Raw genomic sequence first — 19,146 nt, 5'->3', positions numbered from 1 at the left:
AGTGTTAACACTGTAACACACATCTCCATTATTTTGTCAGGAGAAATTAAGAAAGCAGGTATTAATTCTGATTTAGAAATGCACACTACTCTGCAGCCACTTGCTAAAGGCTTTGACTAATTTAGAAAAAGTACACTTTGGACTTAAACTTACTCAGGATACATACCTCCACAGGAAAATTGCTGGGAACACATAAATCAAGAAGTAAGAAACAGCTTACAAATAAAGAAATCCTGTGCAGTGTTAATAGGCAATAATGTATTGTGTAGAATCCCTGTTTGAATCATGCTCTCTGCCATCTGACTCATTTCCCATAGGATGTTAAGTCTGGGTAAGGGCTACTTTCTTCCTTTGAAGTCATCAGAACTTTGTAAACAGCAGCAAGAACAAAACAAAGCTTGGGAATTTCAAGCCCACAAAAGTCAGGCAGCTCAGCAGAGGAGAGCTCTCAGCAGCAAGAGTCATCTTCAAAACTATCATCACGTGTCAGTGGCTGCATTGTGCTGGCTCATTTCCTCGTGAAGGAATTACATGCCACAGAGAATGCACCTTCAAATAAATGTGTAAGTAAAAATCCTCCCCAATACAACCCTAGAACGGATTAAACAGATTTATGTGGTGATTGCACATCTAGCAGATGATGTCTCTACATAAACAGCTGCCCACTGCCCATTACTCATCCTTTCCAACCTCTTATCATTGCACTTCACTACCCCTCCATCTGAACTAGTATCAAGATGCTATTCTTTCAATTGCACCAAGCATGCTACAGAAGAGTTCACCAGTCCCAGATTGCAGCCCCTCCCTTGTTTGAAGCAGACACTTTTACCCCCCAGTCCTCATCACCTTAACAGATAGCACCTGATTTAAGTGTCCCACCCTGCCTTTATCTTTTCCAAACCATCTCCCCCACACTCTGGGAGGATCCTGCTTTCGGGAGCAGCAGGAAACAGTTTACCTGGTGTGATCTGGCGGGCACGGTGTTTACCAGACCCTCTGTGTCGGAGGGCGACTTCTGTGGAGCCTGCTTAACCGGTGACATCAAGCTCTCAGATGTACCGCAGCTGACGAGGTGGCAGAGCAGAGTTTGCACGACAATGTTCAAGTGGCACAAAAAGAAAAACAAAAAAAAAAAAGGAAAAAAAAAAAAAAAAAAACAAAACGAAAACAAAAACAAACAAAAAAAACGAGTGATGGCAAGATGAATGTGGCGTATTATGCCAAAGTAAAAATGAACACAATGGATTCTGAAATAAACACATATAATTCTCCATCTCTCCCCAGACATTCCTCTATCCTTCCTCACAGGGTCTCACTGGGAAGCAGCATGATGGAACAACTATTAACATAGGATAGCAGCTTCTGCAAAACCCCTGTTCCCTAGATACTCCTATTCAACCCAACCTGTCTAAAAGCATTTGTGTTTTCTTCACTGAGGCTTCAGATCCAGTTAATGGAGGTAGGCAGCAATTACCATAAGCTAAATAGTCCCAGTCACTGAGGCAAGTGTTACACCATGCTACAGTTAGTTAGAGTGAACACCTGCAAGAGCCACCAGCTCTCCATACCAAAAGGATACTTCCCACCAAACCCTGCATTAGTCCTCTTGCTCTTGGTTAGACTACAAACATAAAATAATTGTTCCCTCTCACAATAGATGCGAGCCTCTGGAGCAAATACTTTAAGAATCACATGTGACATATAAACTATATGTTCTGATATAGCTACCTGCATATCTAATCAGGGAAACCTTGTTTTTCAAACAAGAAAACTGTCTTGTGATGAGACCTGCCACCCCTTGTGATGACCCCCAGCACCCAACACTCAGAAGAAGATTGCCAATATTCACTCTCTATTTGCTTCTTTCATCTGCTTAAAGCAGGACTGAAAAGAAAACCAGCCAGTGACAGAGAAATGAATACCACAGAGCTAAGTATATGAGCAACTGCCCTTAAACTTAGCATCGGTTGCTTCTGGGCAATGCAATAATGGGTGCCTAAATGGAAAGCCTGCCTCCTTGTACCCAGGCACACAGAAAAGAAAACTAGCCACCTCCTTGACAGCAGACACAGGAGTTCCCTTTGCTACCACAACCCTCTGACCATTGGGCATCCTTTTTCCCCAGTCTTTGTATATGTACAAAGAAAGTACAAATACAAACAAATGAGGACAGTGACATCAAGCAGACCACCTCCTCACAGGGCAATAATTTTTTATCCTTTGGCAAGTCTGACCATAGAAGACTTAGCTCCTCATACATGCAGGAGTAAGCAAAAAAAAAAAAAAAAAAATACTGTCCCCAATCTTCACTGCATGGGGTTTCTACCGTCTCAAACAGAGACAAAGCAGTCCTTCTGTTATCAAAATGATGTCATAATGAGTTGTTTGCTTTATTCACAAAATTCCTCAGGTTTACACTATCTGAAAGTCATAATTCAGGTTTAAGCAACTAATGTACCCAGATCACTGCAAGTTTTTAAATACCTGAACTATCTGAGCCAGGGGAACACTTATAGGGAATTTACTCTTATTTTGAAACAAAAAGGGCTCCAAATTTCCTGTGCTTTAGTTAATGCACTGGGAAGCTCACTGTTGGAAGAGATGGAGGGACACCACCTGGGAGCAATCCCACCCCAGTTAGACATGAGACAATGAAACCCAAGCACCCAGTGAAATGCATCATCCCTTTGCCAACAGATTCCAGCACAAATTGTAGTGGTTGTGTTAGCAGAGAGCTAGCTGGTTAGTCAGCAAAGGAAGAGGAAATGTGTACACATACACACAGGTATTAACAGCAACCACCAACTTGATTAGTTACCATGGTGTCTAGTGGGACTGGTAGAGAAGACCCAGCCCTGTTACATTCCCAATCTGGCGTCTATATCAGGATCTCTGTAAGGAGAGGAAGGTAAGCAGGATCCGATCCCAGCACACCAAGGCAGAAAGGAAAAAAAAAAAACAAAACACCAAAGTCAGAGCATGAACGGAGACTGTGGCCACGCAGGGGTTCCAGATGCCGTGCAGTGCCCCAGCCCACCTCAGTTCAAGGCAGAACATTTATCTGAGAGTAAGTGCATCTCACCACCACCACTACACACGAGGTTAGCATCATGTAGAAGACAGTCTGTAAGTTTGGAGGGAGTCACAGCATACTTGGTTTCTCTTTGCATGGCATGCAGAGCTGGCACAGTCAGTGAAAGTGGTATTTAAACTTGAGATTACTTTCCCGAGAGTAGTTAAATCTACTGCAAGAGACTACAGTGCATGAACTACTGCTCCAGGCTCAGGACCAGCATGTGTCTTTGAGCAGGAAGACACTGGAGAGCAGGTCACTGGGAAGCAAGGAAGCAGACCACCTCACTCACGCTGCTGGTGCATGACACTGCAGGCTTCATCTCAGTTCTTAGGAGAAGAACACATGCAGAAAGGGAAAAAAGGGCTTTCCACACAATTTTGAGCACACACAGCCACGTTTGCTATGTTTTGCCTTACCACTCGGCAACAGCCAACTCACTTTCACTAAGCTCTCCAACTGGGAAAAGGATAGGGCAAAGTTTAATTTAGAAATCCCCACAAGTTTATTTTGGAGTTGTTTTCCTTTATCCCAAGGGCCAACCAAAGAACCTGCAGGAAGCAGGAATATTTTGAGGGGGAAACAACAGGAGAACGTTGTAAATTTGGGGTTTGTTTCTAGGGCTACACACATAATTTTTGTTCTTTTTTATAGAAGCAAATTACTAGCTACATAGAGAGAATAAAAAAGGAAGTGCCTCCTCCACCAGCACCAAGCTCCATCACCACTGAGTTCAAGTCTGCCTTTGTTAGGCCTTGTTGCTTTTTCACATGCCCACTCTGAGACCTGTGCTTCACTTTGAAGCTACCCCTCTAACACTAAAAACCTTGCAGGGATGGTAGCAGTTAACAAAAAACAGATCATGAATGAGAATGGATGCAGAGTGGCTACTCCTTCCTTACTTTGAGCTGTGGTGATGAACAAGTTTTTTTTTGGCAAGTATATTCCAAGCTCAGGGGACAGTGGTAGCTGAAAAAAACAGCCTTTATCTCAACACAGAGCATTCCTTAAAAGTGCATGTGTGGCACTTTTCCTTTGGGGTGGGAGGTAGTAGGAGGAAGCCAGGCTGGAGGGTATGGAAGGGGAACAGTTCAAAGCTAGTGGATCTTGGATTAAACATCTGTAGGTCTTATATGCCTGTGGCTAGGGCTCAACTCCAACATTTAGCAATTTTCAGGTGCAACAAATGAAACTTTTCAGGTGCAACTACTGACTAATGGTCAGTAGGTCTTTTCAAACACAATATAAAGATAATCATTATAGGCAGATGACCAATGTTCCGCATGGCCATACCCCATCTCTTAGGCATAGTTGCCAAGGCTTGGCTGAAATGACTCCTACCTCCCTCTACGCCCTCCCTCTGATCCTGCTGCTGTTCCTCACAACATCCACAGGTGAGGAGGGAGATCTCTTACCCAGAGTATCGTTTTTTAGAGTTGTTCTTTCTGATGACAAGACACACGACAATAGAGATGAGCGGTGAGAGACCTGTAACCGTACCGATGACTATCCCTGCCACCATGGCAATGGGGAACGCAGGCAGGCTGTCTGGGGAGAGAAGGGAGAAAACATTCAACTCTTCTGCATTCCCTGATTCACAGGAGTGCAAACCACAAATGCTCTTGACCTTGAATTCACCTACAGCAGAAGGCACTAATGTAATACCCAGGAATTATAGCATGCAGCCTAAGTGGTGGTGATAGCAGGCAGCCAGCAGAATAACATATGAACGGAGCACACACCAAGAGCATTCTTAATGTCACCATCCTTCAGAAAGAGTTTATACTGAACCAGTAATTTTTACATGTCAGAAAACAAAACTGACAATGAGGACAACCCTGTCTGATTTTGCATCTGAGGGGAGGAAAAAAAAACTACATTCATCTGGCAGTTCCCAGCAAAGTCAGCAGGAAAAGGCAGGCATACTTGGTAGCAGATTTGAGGGCAGAGCATTGCTAACCAACTAGAGTGCTGAAGGCTGGGTGTTTTCTGGGTAGCATGCAGCAGACAGCCTAGGTACTACCCATTACCACTCTTAAGGGTGTTTATGCATTATTCTGGTGTCTTGAAATACATCTTTACACATTTCTATAGTAATTTTCCTCCTCTTGAGCTGGGATCATTGTACAATATTAGAAATACTTATAGGAATACAATATTGCTTTACTCACATTTTCCCCAATGCAATTTTGGGGGAGGGGAGGCCAAGAAAGAGCAGCCAGAAATAAAGGCCTATCAGAGAATAAGTACAAAAGACTTACAAGGTAAAGAGTACAGAGACTACCATTATTGCTTTTCCCAGTAAGAAATCAAGTCCCTCCCATCCCACTACATCATTTAATTCAAGTAACATCTTAGACCAGAGAGTTTCTTCTAAGACTCCATGCTACACTAGCTCCATGAACGAAATACAGTGAATCCATCACAAAAAAATAGCAAAAGATCCAACAGTTAGAACACATTATAGAAAATCTTTCTCAAGACACATGCATCTGATCATCAAAGAGCTGTTGAGTTTGGAAAGGATGTCTTGAGATTGTCTACTCCAGCTCTCCTGCTCAACCAGGATCATCTAGCACAGCTTGCTCAATACTCTGTCCTGTTGATTTTTTACTATCTCCAAGGATGGGAAACTCCATAACCTCTCTGGGCAATCTATTCCAGTGTTCACTTACAGTAAAAATGTTTTCTCATGTTCAGACAGAATTTTCTGTGTTTCAATTTACACCCATTGTCTCTTGTCCTGTCACTGGGCACCACAGAAGAGCCTGGCTCTGTCTTCAGAGAAAAAGGCAGCGGACACTGTCTGCCTCAGCTTCAGCAAGGTTTTTTACATTGTCTCCCATAACATTCTCACAGGTAAGCTCAGGAAGTCTGGGTTATACGAGTGGACAGTAAGGTGGATTGAGAACTGACTGAACGACAGAGCTCAGAGGGTTGTGATCAGCAGCCCATGGTCTAGTTGGTGGGCTGTAGTTAGTGGTGTTTCCCAAGGGGACAATACTGGATCCAATCTTTTTCAACATATTAAAGGGTGACTTGGCTGAAGGGACAGAATTTGCTGATGTCTTGCGTTAGTGCAGTGGTGATTTGGAACCTGGGGAGCCACAGGGGTGGCTCCTGTGAGAAGCTGCTGGAAGCTGCCCCGGTTCCAATCTCTGCCCCACCTCTGCCTAAGACCAAGCAGATATGGGAAGCTGGATGTGCCTCTGTGAGTAACATATTCAGGAAAAGATGAAATGGAACTGCCAAAAAATACAAAAGACACCAGCAGAGCAGCAGAGAGGAAGAGGAGATGGGAGCAGTGCCAGAGAAAAGACACCAAGGTCAGTGAAGGAGGGGAAAAGATGCCCAAGGAGAGATTTCCCCACAGCCCATGGTGAGATGGCAGCTGTGCCCCCGCAGCCTATGGAGGAGCACTGCAGAGCAGTCCCTGAAGGACCATGGTGGGGTAAACGTGGATTTGTAGCCCCTGAAGTGTCTCAGGTGGGCAGATGTGAAGCAGCAGCCTGTGCAGGATCACAGACAGGGTCAGATGTGGATCTACAGCCATGTAGGATCCCATGGCAGAGGAGGTGACTGCTCCCGCAGCAGCCGTGACTCTGTGTGCAGCCCAGGCGGGAGCAGTCTGTGCCTGAGGGACTGCACCTGTGGGAGGGACTCATGTCCCAGGGGTTCCTGAAGGACTCTCCCGGGAGAGGGACCCCGCGTTGGAGCAGGGGAAGGCTGTGAGGAATCCTCCCCCTGAGGAGGAAGGAGCGGCAGAAACTCTGTGTGGGGAACTGACTCTAAACCCCCCCTGCCCTGTGCCCTGAGGGGGAGGCAGCAGGGAAGGGATCTGGGACCGGGGAGATGGGAGGGGTGGGGGCAGAAGGCATTGAGATCTGGCCATGTTTGTCTTGCAGATTAAATTAGAGTTTTTTTCCTCCCAAGGTGAAACTGTCTGTTTTTTGCCTGGTATGAAGAAGGAGAAAAGATTGAGGGCAGCCTTGAGGAGGACTTGGGTAGAAGCTTAACATGATCTGTCAATGTGTGTTTGCAGTCCAGAAAGCCAAACGTGCATCAAAAGAAGCACAGACAGCTGGTCACAGGAGGTGATTCTCTCCCTCTATTCTGCTCTTGTGAGACCCCACCTGGAGTACTGAGTTGAGTTCTGGAGTCCCCAACATAAGAAGGACATAGAGGAGAGCCACTAAAATGATCAGAGGGCTGGAGCACCTGCCCTATGAAGCCAGGCAGAGGAAGTCGGGGTTGTTCAGCCTGGAAAAGAGGAGGCTCTGAGGTGACCTTATAATGACTTTCCAATACCTGAGGGGCCTAGCCTACAAGAAAGCTGGGGTAGGGCTTTTTACATGGGTGTGTAGTCAGATGTCAAGGGAAAATGGTTTCAAACTTAAAGAAGGGAGATTTGGGTTAGACATTAGGAAGAAATTCATTCCTTTGAGGGTGGTGAGATGGTGGAACAGGTTGCCCAAGGAAGCTGTGGCTGCCCCCTCTCTTGAAGTGTTCAAGGCCAGGTTGGATGGAGCCTTGAGCAACCTGATCTGGTGGGAGGTGTGTCTGCGCATACAGGGGAGTTGAAACTAGATGATCTTTAAGGTCCCTTCCAACCCCAGCCATTCTATGATTCTATTATAACTGGGGAATGCAAACCTCCCTATCTTTGCCTGGATTAATGAGCCTTAAGGTGGATTTTCTCCTCCCTGTCCCATAGTGGGCATGGGGGGTGAGCAAGCAGAGGCCATGGTTGGTACCAGCTGCACCTAAACCATGAGAGCTGATGACACAAAACTGTGAGGTGTGGCTGACACATCAGAAGGCCATGCTGCCATTCAGCAAGACCTGGACAGGCTGGACAGTTGGGTGGAGAGGAACCTGAGGAAGTTCAGCAAAGGCAAGTGTAGCGTCCTACACCAAGGAAGGAATAACCATATGCAACAGTACAGGTTAGGGGCTGACCTGCTGGAAAGCAGTTCTGTGGAGGACCTGGGAGTCCTGTTGAACAAAAAATTAACCATAAGCTAGCCATGTGTACTTGTGGCCAAGAAGGCCAATGGCATCCTGAGTACATTGAGAAAAGTATGGCCAGCATGTCAAGAGAGGTCATCCTCCCCTTCTACCTTGCTCTAGGGAGGCCACATGTGGAGTATGGTGTCCAGTTCCGGGGTCCCCAATACAGAAATATGAGGAACTACTTGAGGATCAAGCAGAGGGCTGTGAGGCTGATTAGGGGACTGGACCACCTCTCTTACAAAAAAAGGCTGAGAGATTTGGGTTTGCTTAGCCTGAAGAAAACTGAGAGGGGATCTTATCAACATTCATAAATACCTAAAGGTCAGGCATCAAGAAGATGGGGCCAGACTCTTTTCAGTGGTGTCCAGCAACAGGACAAGGAGAAATGGGCACAAACTGGAACACAGGAAGTTCCATCTGAACAAGAGGGAAAATTTCTTAACTTTGAGGGTGACTGAGCACTGGAACAGGCTGCCCCGAGACGTTGGGAAGTTTCCTTCTCTGGAGATAAAAAAACCCAAACACCTGGACATGATCCTGTGCAACCTGCTCTAGGTGAACATGCTTTAGCAGGGGAGTTGGACAAGATGGTCTTCTGAACATTCAGTGATTCTGTGACTTTTAGATCCTATCAATTTACATATGTATCTAGTGAGATGACCCCCCTTGAGTTTTTCCTCTCTTTTTCAGGCTAGACAACCCCAACTCTCTCAGCTGCTCCTCATAAGAAAGGTGGTTTAGTCCCTTAATCATTAGTTTCCCTTTGCTGGACTTGTTCCAGCAAGGACCACAGACCACGCTTATATAAAGAATTCCCAGCAAGTCTGAGGTCTATAGACCAAAACTATTTTCACATACTCATGTAAAAGGGAGCAGAATCACAGTATCCTGAAGCAAGGACAGCATACTATGAAATCAGAGCTTACATTTAGTACTGTTCATTTTGAGTTCAGTGACTTTCAGGAAAGGGCTCCTGATCTCTAAATGTTTCACTGATCATATCACCATATGGCTGAATATAGTGTAACAGCAGCTTTCGTAACTCTCCAGTCTTAGATGCCAATTCATAACAACATGGTAATTCACTCCTAGCAAAAAATTTAAAATAAGATATAAGTATCACAATTTAGAGGAAGACTTATGTTCTTTCCAGAACCTTTCAGCAGTCCAGATATCCACCTGCTATTAAGGAAGTGGGTCCTAACAAATGGTAATACTTTTCAGGTTCAGAAGACTGGGACTGTGTTTGAGTCCCATAAAAAGACAAACAAGCTTATTTTGAGACACATAAGACTTATAAGAATCATAGAACGGTTTGGGAAGGATTGCCAGGGGTGGCTCCTAGGAGCTGAAAGCTCCCATGGCTCAAAAACGTCCAGCCCTACCTCTGGCTAATGTTGAGGCCATCAGTGACAATGGATGCACCTCTGTGATTAACATACTGAAGAGGGGGAAATGAGCTGTGGTAAGACTTCAAGGCAGAGGAGAGAAGAAGGAGGAGAGAGAAGTATCAGAGGTGAGAGCAATGCCAGAGCAGAGATACCAAGGTGCAGAGATAACGAGGTCTGTGAGGAAGGAGAGGGAGCAGATGATGTGGACTTGCAGCCATGGAGGACCTTGTGCCAGGGGAGGTGACTGTGCCTGAAGGAAGCAGTCACAGCTCCACAGGCAGCCCACACTGGAGCAGTGTGAGGGACTGTGCCTCACAGGAGGGTCTTGCACTGGAGGTGTTCATGAAGGACTTTCTCCTGTGGGAGGGAGCCCACGTTGGAGTAGGGGAAAACTGAAGAATCATTCTCCCTGAGAAGGAAGGAGTAGCAGAAAACCACCTGTGATAAAGAAACCGTAAACCCCACTCCCTGTCCCCTTGTGCTGCTGAGGAGGAGGACGTAGAGAGATCAGGAAGAAGGGAAGGGTAAAGTATTGTTTTTTCTCTTTGCCCTGTCTTGATTTGATTCATGATAAATTAATTTTTTTCCCATGTTGAATCAGTTACCTGTAACTGTAATTGGTGAGTGCACCCCTTCTAATCCTTGTCTTGACCCATGAGGTTTTAGGTGGATCTCCTCCTCACTATCTTGAAGTGGAGGAAGGGCAGTGAGCAGCCCCATGGTCCTTTGTTATCGGACAGGCTCAAACCACAATAGGATTGGAAGGGACCTTAATGATCATCCATCCAGTTACATCCCCCCTTCCATGGATAGGGACCTCTACCACTATACCAGGATGCTCAAAGCCTGATCCAACATGGCCTTGAAAGCTTCCAGAGAGGGGGCAGCCTATTCCAGTGTCTCACCACTCTCACAGTGGATTTCTTCCTAATGCCTAAATCTACCCTCTTCCAGTTTAAATCCATTGTCCCTTGCCCTAGCACTACATGCCCTTGTAAAAAGACTGCCCATCATTGGGCCAGGATAGAGTTAATTTTCTGTCTCGCAATTTTACTTTCAGCTAAGTCTCTTCTAAGTAGCTGCACTTGCTGAAATTAACAGCAAGTTTCTCAGCCAGTGTCTGCTTCTAGAACTGGTAATGCTCAATATTTATAGCTCTGGCTAGAGAATGATACGCAGAACCAAGGCCACTACTCAGTTCTAAGAAACATCTTATGCTTCAGAAAGAGAAAGGGAGTCAAGAGATCACACCTGCAACCCTGCTTTAGGGAAGAGCGGACATGACAGGTGACCACAACTGACCAAATGGAGTATTCCATCCCATACACATCATACTTGGTATATATTTGAGCAATCATGAACTTCCATTCTTTATTCTTCTTTGCCCATGACCACCAGCCTGGGATAATTCTGTCTATTCATTTGCCTGCTTGCCAATCCATGCCAGCCTAAATCTCTGTGTTCCTGCTCCCAGCTCCCATCTGCTGCTGACTCCAGCAGCCCAGCCTGGGACTTTCCCAGGGCTGCCCTGCAGCCTCTGTGGTGATGTTGAGTGTTACTGTGGGAAAGGAGGGAGGAATGTGGTATCACTTTTGTGTGTATTTGTATATATTTAATAATTTTCCCTTTTTCATCATTACTGTTTCATTAGAGCTGTGTAGTTTTGTGTCCAACCCAAAGTCTCTCTCCCTTATTTTCTCTCCTTTCTTTATCAGGATTAATAAAGAGCATCTGTCATTCGATTAATGGAAGGTCCAGCATTAAACCATGACGAAGACTCTCCAGCTTGCCCATAGGTCCCCTCCAGGTACTGGAAGGCTACTGCAAGGTCTCCCTTATTTTCTCCAGGCTAAACTATCTCAACTTTCACTAGGAGCTCCCTGCTTTCTGTGCTTTTCCACCTTTCCAAGTGCAGAAATAACTGTAAAAAGCAGTCTGCAAAATCATCAAAACAGGCATGCATTTCTGTTAGCAGATCACCTGTTGCCTTGTATGCATAAAAAACAAGCACACATGCTTTTTCAGAGTAAGAAAGTTAAGCTGCAACCCAAAACTGCAGTGCAGAGTGCCTGCTGTAAGAGTGATATTAAAAATTTGGCACTAATCTGTTTTGTCATTTCTTTGACTTCAGTGGAGTTTTTTCAGTTGGTTGAATTTGAGTAAAAGACAGCAGCCACATTTTGTTGACAGGGGGTTTTAAGACTGTATAAAAAAGTGCAACTGTTTATATGTGAAATTAGAGTCTGGCTTTATTGCTTCTCAGAATATGTTCCAACAGGCTACGGAAAAGCTCACACAATTTTACAACCACAAAGTTCATCTGAAGAATCTCTCCCACCAGTTTTTCCTATATTTTTCAGCATTCCACAGTTTTATGAATTCCTCATAATTACTTGCAGAGCAGCTAATGAATTCATTATAACAGACAGTCCCAGCTACATAACCAAACACCAGCTCTGAAAGCTAACATTTAAGTGAGCAGCTTAATACAAGCCACAAATCCAGCCTTTCAAAGAATGCTTTTCGCTAAACATCACCATAATTGAAAGCAACTTCCATTTTAGCTGGAAGTATGTCAGTATCAGTGTTATTACATAGTCAAGAAACTGAAGTTTTCCATTGCTGCTGAGTATAAAGATCTTAAGACAATTCAAATTTTTCCCCCCATAAGAGTTCAAGATCAAAGATGGGCTGCCTCCATATAACACAAGGTGCCCTGGACATAATGTTAAGTGGCTTCCTATGACAAGTAGGGGCAGCCTAATGTATGGACTTGGAATTCCCTATAAATTTCTGTCATTTAGGCTTTGAACAGTAGTCCTTTCCAGATGCTGATGCACTGGTGAAAGTACAATCTTTCTTCTCATCCCTGCCAGTAGGATTCTTGCAGCGTAGTTAATGGACAGCATTGTTAGTGTTTGTACAAACACTATGTAGATACTGCACCAAAAATCAGTTGAGTTAGCTTGACTTGGGAATTTTAAATAGTTAAGCCAACTCTGAACTTAATTATTTTATCCAAAATCTAAAGGTTAACCAAGAATCTCTGAGGCAAATTTAATGTGTTAACTATGTATGCAGCTTTGAACAGCTTACAACACTACAGATATGATTCAGAACAATTAAATGTATGCATGGTTACAAAAAAAAAAATTAAAAAATTTAAAAAAAATAATTAAAAAAAAAGCAATAGAGCCAATGTGTACTTATTTCAATTGAAAAAACTCCTCTTCCAGCTCAGTTCAGGATGATTTACAACCTCCTACAAGAGCAGTACTTTCAACTATAATCAGACTGCAAGACAGCATTATAGCTATTGCTTGAAAACCTTTTTCGAAAGTCTTCCTAAGAATTCGGAGACAACTGTTGCGGCACTGTTCTGATGATGAGAAGTATTGTCAAATACAGGGTTCTCTTCAGTAACAGTGAGATGCCCTTGTCCAGATACTCCATCTATGGAGAAGCTGTTGAAGTCTGTTGAAAAATATCAGCTGAATTAGTGTACTGAAGTCAGTCTTCACTTGCTTAACCTGCTTAACCTGAAGAGGCTTTGCCAAGACAGTCTGACTTTGCCAAACAAGCATTTGCTTTACTGCTTCTTCATAGACACTGTCAATACATTGTAAGAAAATAAACTGACCCTATTTTATGTAGATTCCAGACTTGAAAGCAACAGAAAGTTCCAAGTGGTGGCGGAACCTCCAGAGGTCCCATCCAACTCAAACTTCTCTGTGAAGAGAAGGATTAGATATAGATCTTACCTACATAAGTACAGAGAAATGCCTCATGAGAAGAGGTACACAGCTTTTATAACAGCAATATCATTCTAATTAAACAATATACATAGGAATCTTAATGGAATAGCTGTATCAGCACTATCATTTAAAAATTCAACAATTTTTCTTGTGCTTATTAAATATAAATTTGGAAATACAATCACTGTATGAACCATTTCATTATGGAAACAATCACAGTTTGGCTGACCTCCAGCTTAGCTAGAACAATCAAATATTTTGGATTGCCAAGGGAAAAAAAGAGACAAATGGACACACAGAATATAAGTGCTCTTGAACTATTATCATTATTACGAAATGCTAATCAAAAGCCTTAAATGACTGCAAGTAGCCAGCCCTTGCAGTTTTATAAGAGTCACCACGGATACTGTAAGAATATCTGAGTTAAAAGACTAAATTAATATTCAACACAAACTCCTTTGCATGGATGACAGTAGCATTTCACTGTCCAACAGTATGTGTTAGGGTCAGATTATTAGTTTTGTTTTCCAGTATACATACTGGATAGGTTTCAAAGATTCTGCCATTTTCTCTCCTTGCTCCCCACATTTCAAAAGTCATGCTAAACCCTGATGTAGCATAATACAGGAAAAAAAACCTCAAAGGACTTTGAAATGTGAAAATGAAATGTCTATGACATATTTTTCAAACAGATGACAGAATGTTGGTTGGATTATTAGGACATGGAAGAAGAGAGTTAAAAAGGCAATTGTTCCCTCCAGGCTACTTCCCCACCACTAAGAAAGGTGATATAGATACAGGAAGAAAGGGGCAGAGCAGGGGGGAAAGAAGGGGGAAAAAAAAAAAAAAATCATATAAGGTGAATACCTTTCTCCACAACTCTAACTCGGATTTCTCCTGGTTTGACAACGATGTCAGGTGGGTTCTTGACATCGCAAATGTAAGTGCCGTTGTCCCGGAACTGCATGTTTGATATACTGATAGAAGCATCTTTCTTGTTAAGATCTCCAGCCCAAGTGATCCTGTCTTTAAATGGAATGTCCTTTCCAGGGTATGGCTTTCCATTAAAGTAATAGAAAAACTGTAGTCAAGGAAAGAAGGATATAAAAACAATCCAATTAGAGATTACAGAGCTACCTCACTATTACAGCATTCTCCCAGAATCTACTATATTATACCCAGTTAGCATTTGATTTTTTTTTTCCTCCTGCCTCACCACTTTAGTCCAGCTTGTTGTCTCTTGATCATGCTGTGGCTCATATCTAAATCATACTGCAAGATTGTGTTTTCTATTGGTTTGGGGTTGGATTGCTCAGGTTTTTTTTTCCTGGTTTGGGGGACACAGTTTTGCAGAAAAACAGGTGAGGTAAAGAGAAAAAGGTTGGTTTCCTTGGACTCATTAAAGGGGATAACAAATCTGGACCACAGCCATCTGCCTGTGAAGCACATGAAGCCTTCTGCATTCTAGTAGGAAATGGATACCAAGTTTCCCACCTTGTGTTTTATTGTGCGTTGTTTGCAAGTATAGCACAGCTAAATTAACATGCAATAGTCTCCTATCCTCCACCACTTAAAAAAAAAAAAAAAAAAGAAAAGCCCATAAACAATTTAGAGCATGCCTAGCCACCTTCCAGAAACCTTCATAGTGACTAAATATAACTTTCACAGTTTTTAAGTAACTAAGTCACACATTGGCCCTGCACTCCCTAGACATGACCAAAAATCCTTGAAGAATTAACCTGTTTAGTCTGAGGAGAAACTGCATATTTCCTCACCAAAATTGGAATTTACAGTAGTAGAAGTGTTTAGACATCTAGAGGACAAGCCTGCTTTCAAACACATGGGATGTTTGAACACTGGCCATAACCCTAAGAGAGGGATAAAGGCTATATTTAAGAAGCACACTCATCTTAATTTCACATTCTGAAAGGCAGCAAGACAAACAATCAAGAATCAACTCTCTTCAGCTCAGTCTCCAGAACATGGTTACAGAAATTTAAGGTAGTACTCCAGCTTCCTCTTTCTGCACTCTTTGTGAAGCACTCTGTCACAGAACAGCCAGGCTACAAGTCATGACTCTTTCTATTTCAGTCATCACCCAATTCTTTTCTCTTCCTACCCTTGATTCGAGCCTTTCTGTTCCAACACTTTCTGTATCAGATCTCTGGATATCAGGCCTGATCATCTGACAGGACAAATCTTATCCAGATCATCTATGTGCACATGACCCTCTGTTGTGTTGCAGTCAATCTGACACTCATTGTCCTCAAACCAGCATAAAACCAACCCGCTATTTCATCTGGTAGGAAGTCTGCTACCATACAGTCATCTGTCAACATTTCAAAGGAAATCCTCATCAGTCAGCAGCATTTCCAGCTGGATTGTAACATTCAGCACCAAGGCACTGTATTACCACATCCCTGTGCACAGGGGAAGTCATACAACTGGAAGTCTAGAAGGCAAGACTTCCTAAGCTCTCTAGCTGTCCTCACCTGAGGGAGAAGAAATCACAAAATAATGTTCTGAAGCACAATCTAAATGACTGAAGCCACATCAAGCTTATGACTAAATGATTTAATGTGAGACTTTAGAAACCTAAAGCTGATGATTTTAGATTGGTTTAAGCCAAAGTTGTGAAACTTTTCTGCCAGGTCACAGAATCACACAATTGTCATGATGGGAAAAGACCTTGAAGGTCACCACATCCAACCATCAATAAAATAAAAAAATATATATTTATCTCTATCACCATACCCACTGGAGCATGTCCTGAATTGCCTCATTTACACAATTTCAAAAACACTTTCAGGGATAGTGATTCCACCACCTCCCAGGGCAGTCCATTCCAGTGCCTGACCACTCTCTCAGTAAAGAAATTCTTCCCAATATCTGGTTTAAACCTCCCCTGGTGCAGCTTCAAGCCATTTCCCCTAGTCCTATCATTAGAGAAGAGGCCAACACGTACCTAACTACAACCTCCTTTCAGGTAGTACAGAACAACAAGGTCTCTTCTCAGCCCCCTCTTCTCCAAACTAAACATTCCCAATTCCCTCAGCCTCTCCTCATGGAACTTGTTCTCCAGAACCTTCACCAGCTTGATTGCCCTTCTCTGAACTTGCTCCAGCAGCTCGATGTCTTTCTTGCAGGGAGGGCCCCAGAACTGAACACAGCACTTGAATGTTTTATTCATGCAGAGATGTGCCTATAACTGGGCATGTGGAGGGAGAAGGAGACAAGCAGGAGAAGCTTTCAGCTGAGTCAACCTCACCACACAGCCACAGGACTGACAGTGTCAATTCTAAAGAGGAACAGGAGCATCCTTTTCAGGAGACACATGGACTTAGGTCAGATATAAGCTGATCATGAGACTGATATTTCAAATTAATGCTCACCAAGCCACATAATTGACATGACCCTGGGTTTCTAAAAAAATCTTTCCTCCACAACTCCTCCAGCCCCCCAAAATGAAAAGGGAATTAATATCAGATCATGCTGGATCACTTCTGCTTACAGATAATTTGCTCTTCTCACTTGTGTTGATAACTACATCCAAGTAGAATGTCTAAATTAACCTCACTTATGTTACGTACTCAAGTTACATTTCTATAAAAAAGGATTTGGACAGGGATATAGAAAGGGAAGGGCAAAACAGGATACATGGTGGATATTTCTACAGGGAGCGGAAAACATACAAACAGATGACTTTTTTTCACTCATCCTGTTCAACATTGGCAGGAAATATACCCTACTTCCTTAAGCTCTTGCCCAAATATTGTTTTGGCTTCCCAAAGAGAAGAGGCTCCTTTTCAAAACTAGATACTTATTCACTGAGTTCAGACAGTGATTCTTCAGAGTTCTACACATTGAGCAAGATGCTTATGTACTGCTTTGGATCATATCTGTTCTAAGCACTGAAGAGCTCCTGGAGTTTAAATTATCTTATGTCTGCACCAGAGGGAATGAGACAAACACTAACAAGCTGAGCAACTTGCTGTTCCCCCTTCTTCCCTGCTGACCCAGAGCCCTTTGGTCTTCTTCCTCTAAATTCTGACTCAGGGCAAGGAATAAGAGAGAAGCAGAAGCGTCAGAAAGCTCAGACTCAGATGTACACAGCTTACGTGACAAAGGAAAAAGGAAAAAGACAGCTATCAACCTACCAAAGCCACTTCTTTGAAGGTTCACACTCAAAGAATCCAAGCACACTTGGGTTCAACATAAAGAAAATGAGTGATTCAAATTATTATTAGCCTAAGTTGTTTGTTAGTGTGACTTTTTACTTGTCAGCTAACCACAGTATGAGTATATAACTGCTTACTGACTTGAGCAATTCAATTTAGTTCTGAAATGAGGGAGACTGGTTTTACTTTAAACAGAGGCTATACAGTACATGAGTAGAAAATAAGCAACATGCACAACACACAATGTGACACACCAGTACCTCTCTCCTCTGACTAACAAAATACAGTATATTCTACAGTCACTGCACACTCCAGTCTTTGCAGACATCTAGCATATGGCAACACTTTCAAACAACTCTAAAAAAGCCTCCCTATAATCACAGTGACGGAGATGAGACACATGGAAGGAGGCCCCAGTCCATATTTGCTTGCTCCTCAGAACCAACTAGAAGATCTCTTCACACTCATCACAGCCTCCCCTCCCAGGTTTGCTCCCCTACAGCCATTCCTTACTGAGATACGAGTTGCAGCTCCCTCTGGCTGAAAACTCCAAGAAACAGATGCTGCGCTGCTGATCACTTCCACGGAGGTAAATGTGCATGGAAGCTTTGCGTCTGTCCCGTTCTCCACAAATATCTCCTCCGGTGTGTTGACCTCAACTGCTGATACTCTGACTGCATGGGAAAGGTAAAGAGAAGAAAGAAGGAGAATAAGTGGCATCAGCACTGCTTCAAGAACCATGAAGTTGCAGTAGTAACTGTTCACGTCATATTGCTTGTAAGGGTAGAAAAGAAGAGACATTAACAACTCTTACATAAAGTGAGTGCACAGACGTTGCATCATACCTGCAATACAAACAAGCACAGAGAAAGCCAGTTCACTTCTCCTTCCTTGTATTATCTGTTATAGGATGTTTTCCATTCACAGATGTTTCCTCTATAATAGTTTGTGGAAGTCAATTCTATGGTGCAAAGGATGAGTTCAAAACTTTCCTGCTAGCTGCCAGCAGACAATGTAATAAATAAGCTCCACTGGAGGAACTAACATCTTGGACACAGGTATTACTCAGCTGCTTCTTTGACTTACAACATGTTTCCCATCTCCAGTCTTTCTCAGCTGTAGGTAGAATAATAGTTCACCTCCAGAAAGCTGATGAGTAAGCCTTTCTGGCTCCCAGCTACCCCATCTACTTCTGCTCTCTGGCATGTCTCAATGTCTTCATGTGCAACACCACACAAATAACATCTCAGCTATAGTTCGGAAGAATAAGAGTAGTTTCATCTTACACACAGTCAAACCAAAGCAGACCACAACCATCTGCCAAATTCAAAGTTATCAAGGTTAATATTGTGCTTGCAATTGTAGTTTTCCTACAAAGTAAGTGAAATTCAGATTATTCCTCATCTGGCACTTTTTAAGCTGAAAAGACACTACCCTTATCCAGATTTAAGCAAAGATACATCTGTACGTTCATTCAAGTTTATGCTACGAAACAAAGCGTGATCTTGTGACATCACAAAATAAATGTGTTTCTGCATTCGTGATGCACCCATGTCAGAGCAAAAATCTTGTAAAATAACTGCAGGTGGGTGCACATATGACACGTGCCCCTGGTAACTCAAATGTAAGTTTTGATTTTTATTAAACCATAGTTTTCAGCACAGTGATGGTACTAGTAATTTGCTTCTAATGACATTATTCTATGTTTCTGGGCTACAGCATCTTAAATTCAGGGG

General features: G+C 43.1%; 1 protein-coding gene across 4 annotated transcripts in view; it reads right to left on the bottom strand.

Moving 5' to 3' along the window:
- MPZL1 (myelin protein zero like 1) overlaps positions 1 to 19,146 on the bottom strand; it is a 44,059-nt gene that overhangs the window by 9,851 nt on the left and 15,062 nt on the right. For 2 of the 4 annotated variants that reach the window (XM_071756761.1, XM_071756788.1), the window contains exons 2-5: positions 17,924 to 18,084; positions 14,100 to 14,313; positions 4,489 to 4,621; positions 959 to 1,064 (exon numbers count right to left, since the gene is read on the bottom strand). In XM_071756761.1, coding sequence (XP_071612862.1) covers positions 959 to 1,064; positions 4,489 to 4,621; positions 14,100 to 14,313; positions 17,924 to 18,084 — 614 coding nt within the window. Of the gene's footprint in view, positions 1 to 958; positions 1,065 to 2,818; positions 2,893 to 4,488; positions 4,622 to 11,700; positions 12,952 to 14,099; positions 14,314 to 17,923; positions 18,085 to 19,146 lie in introns of those variants that run through there. The other 2 variants (XM_071756770.1, XM_071756779.1) reach the window with 2 other exon arrangements.

This window comes from Heliangelus exortis, chromosome 1, assembly GCF_036169615.1.
Source record: "Heliangelus exortis chromosome 1, bHelExo1.hap1, whole genome shotgun sequence".
Lineage (NCBI taxonomy): Eukaryota > Metazoa > Chordata > Aves > Apodiformes > Trochilidae > Heliangelus > Heliangelus exortis.
The sequence above is the reverse complement of the archived record's forward strand: the minus strand, read 5'-3'. Positions and strand labels throughout refer to the sequence as shown.